Source organism: Eubalaena glacialis, chromosome 11 (assembly GCF_028564815.1).
Source record: "Eubalaena glacialis isolate mEubGla1 chromosome 11, mEubGla1.1.hap2.+ XY, whole genome shotgun sequence".
Taxonomy (NCBI): domain Eukaryota; kingdom Metazoa; phylum Chordata; class Mammalia; order Artiodactyla; family Balaenidae; genus Eubalaena; species Eubalaena glacialis.
Genome location: NC_083726.1, coordinates 112,551,071 through 112,554,501, shown reverse-complemented (window position 1 = coordinate 112,554,501; position 3,431 = coordinate 112,551,071). Strand labels below are relative to the sequence as shown.

Below are 3,431 nucleotides of genomic sequence, written 5' to 3'. Positions count from 1 at the left end.
TCCCCGTCTCTCTCGCGTCCCCCCAGCCCATCCAGCTCTCTCCCCAACACTCTTCCGAGCCACTCTTCACCCCAGCCTCGGACCCGCCCCTTCCGTTCCCGCTTAGCGCCTGCGCAGACAGCCGGGAAAGATGCCTTTTGACCCAGCTTAGTAGCCGTAGTCGGCCGAGCGCCGGCGGCGGGGGATTGTGGGAGAAGATGGCAGCCGCCGTTCACCCCCGAGTTGTCCGGGCCCTGCCAATGTCACGTAAGTGTCACCGGGAACGGCGGCCCCGGATCGGGAGTCCAAGATGCGGATCTAAAGTTTGGGGAGTGGCACCGTGGTGCAGCGGTCGCGCTGAGTCCCTGGGCACCCTGGTTTTTCTAGGTCCAGAGCTGCCTCTGTCCAGGTCCTCCTTTTTCTCCCCTTCCCCGGCTCACGTATTAAATTGTGCACCTGGGAAGGGGTCTGCGCTGGGAGAACATGAGCAACGCGAAGGGGAGAGGAAAAAGGGGGACATGTGAAAGATCGAGAAACTCAGTACTGATAGGGTTGTAAGGGTTTGGGGTTATAAGAAATATTGGGGGGAAGGCGGGGGAGGAATCTGAAAAGGATGGGGGAAAAAAAGGATAGTGGAGAAAAGGTTCTTCATGGATTGACTTTATGACTTTGCGCAAACTCTTAATCGGTCTCAACCTCAGATTCTGCGCATCACAGTGGAAATGATCATACTACAACGTCAGGGAGTTTCTGAGAAGATTCAGTGAAGTAGTATTTATAAAAGCACTTTCTAAGTCAAAAGCATTCCTACAAATGTGGAGGCGTTGAGACCTCGGGGAGCGAGGGATGCTCAGGAGAGAAGAATCAGGACATTGGTGGGAAAAAAAGGAAGAAGAATAAAAGAATATCTTAGGATTTGTCTAAGTGTAGTTTATTGTCCCTTCTATTCTGATCTGATCTGCTGTGGTCCTCAAGTTGAAAACACGCATTTGCTCTTCCATTCACTAAGAGAGGCTAGAAAAGCAAGGAAATTGGGAATACAGTTACACTTCATCATCATTATTTCACCCTCCTCTCCTTCACAAACATGCCCTGCATCAACCTCCAGAAATTGCATTTTTCCATAGTGTATTTTACTTATTACAGAATATCATTTGCTCTCAAAATTAGGTGCATGTCAGAATCATTCTTAGAGCTTTAAAAAAAATAGAAATGGAGACTCATCGAAGAGCTATTGAATCAGAATTTTTGAGACTGGCTCCTTGCACCTTACATTTTAAAAAGCTCCACAGGTAGTTCTAATGTTCAGCCAGAGGTGAGAGTCAGGAGTATTTGGAGGATTCTTTTTTATTTTCCATCTTGGGTAGAGCTCCTCCATGCCTCTGGGCAGGTGCTTGGTGCACATCACTTATAATGGATGGTTTCGTAGCGCTCACTTCTTTGCAAAGACATTTGCTGGTTCTTGTTAAACTGTTACATTGGTGCCACATAATGTGGGTTGTGAATGGTAATAACGACAATTTATTGAGTTCCTGCTGTCAGCTAACCACAGTTCTAGACATTTTCATAAAATTTTTTCCTTTAACTCTTTTTTTTTTTTAACTTGACACCGTAGCTTGTGCTCTTTACCACTCTGCTTTACTGTCTCTGGTAAAGTAAGCTTTTGAGTAAACTCGGGAGAGGCAAGTCTAGTGTGTAACATAATCAAAACACTACAGAACTGTATAAAACATATATAGTGAAATGTGGCGAGACTATTAAGTACCACAGGAAATCAGAAAAGGGAAAAAGTAGATCATCTGAAGTAGGGAGGGAAGATTGGAAGGCCAGTGGAGAATTGCAGCACTTCCATTGATTAAAAAAAATTTTTTTTAGGGTTGTTATGATCTGGAAAGTCAGAGGGGTTGTACATTTTCCTGGCACTAGCAAGGACAAGGGGTTGAGAATGGAGGCAGTGAGATGACTACCTGAAGATCTGGAATAGTAGGAAAGGAGGTCGAATACGTTAGATGGGATCAAATAATGGAGGCCTTTGAAAGCCAAGCAGAGTTTAGACCAGTGGTTTTCCAAGTGGGTTTTGCAAGAGGAACCAATGGTATATAAAAATACAGTATTAGAACTTGAAGAAAAAAAGTTTTCTGTAGTAGTAACAATAGCTAACACATGGTTCAAACTATATACCAGACACTGTTCTAAGTGCTTTCATGTATGTTGCAAAATGTGTATAACATATTGGTACTACATAGAACGTGCATGTAATTTACAGGTAAATACTTAGGAAAAAACCTTTATGCGGTGTGGAAGCAAATATGTTTGGAGGCTATTGGTTTAGATATTACAGTAGGAAACCAAAGTAGGTTTAATGAATAAAGCATATTATTTTCCTAATGGTGTTCCTAATAAATGGAAGAAAATGGAGAGGCTGGAGCCAAAGAGGGTAATAACATATTTATTGAGAACCTACAGTGTGTAAGGCACCGTGACGTACTTACCCATTTATTATTATTATTTTTTTTAATTTATTTATTTATTCATTTACTTTTGGCTGTGTTGGGTCTTTGTTGCCGTGCGCGGGCTTTCTCTAGTTGCAGTGAGCGGGGGCTACTCTTCGTTGTGGTGCGCGGGCTTCTCATTGCGGGGGCTTCTCTTGTTGCGGAGCACGGGCTCTAGGTGCGCAGGCTTCAGTAGTTGTGGCACGTGGGCTCAGTAGTTGTGGCTTGCGGGCTGTAGAGCGCAGGCTCAGTAGTTGTGGTGCACGGGCTTAGTTGCTCCGCGGCATGTGGGATCTTCCCGAGCCAGGGCTCGAACCCATGTCCCCTGCATTGGCAGGTGGATTCTTAACCACTGCGCCACCAGGGAAGCCCTTACCCATTTATTATTAATTTTCATATCAACCCTCTAAAATGTAACCTTCATGAGGCCAGGGACTTTGTCTTTTTTACTATGTTAGTCACAGTTTCTAGAATAATGCTTGGCTGGTAATTGTTGAAAAAACAAATAACCATGTGAGGTTAGTGTAACTTTACCTTCTGAGGAATTTCAAAGTAATAGTAAAATACTCCTGGAATTCTTAATGTGTGCTGGGTAATGTGCTAAACGCTTTACACACATTTACTCCAATCCTCATAACAATCCTTGGAGATGTTCATACCTAGACTCCAGTAATTCTTCTGATTTTATTTGCTCTGTCCTTTATCCTGTGCCCTAACTTCCTTACTCATCATTCTAATCATTTCCTTTCATACATTCTCAACTCCTCAGCCCTTATCCCTTTGACATAAAAAAAATATCAATGCTGATTAAACCAAGCTTTCCACATATGCTTTCCACGTATTTCCTGCCTGCCCCTGAGCGGCTGAGAGCTAAGCTAAGGAAAACTCCAAACGAATTGAGTGTCCTTATTTTAAATCCATGAATGCAAATCTCAAGTGGATTTTCAGCACATTTTTTCT

At 43.4% G+C, this 3,431-nt stretch overlaps 1 protein-coding gene across 1 annotated transcript in view; it reads left to right on the top strand.

Annotated features, from left to right (window-relative positions):
* The first annotated feature begins 150 nt into the window (after nt 1–150).
* NDUFA9 (NADH:ubiquinone oxidoreductase subunit A9) overlaps nt 151–3,431 on the top strand; it is a 29,670-nt gene continuing 26,389 nt past the window's right edge. The window contains exon 1 of the mRNA XM_061204447.1: nt 151–246. Coding sequence (XP_061060430.1) covers nt 198–246 — 49 coding nt within the window. The 5' untranslated portion in view covers nt 151–197. The remainder of the gene's footprint in view (nt 247–3,431) is intronic.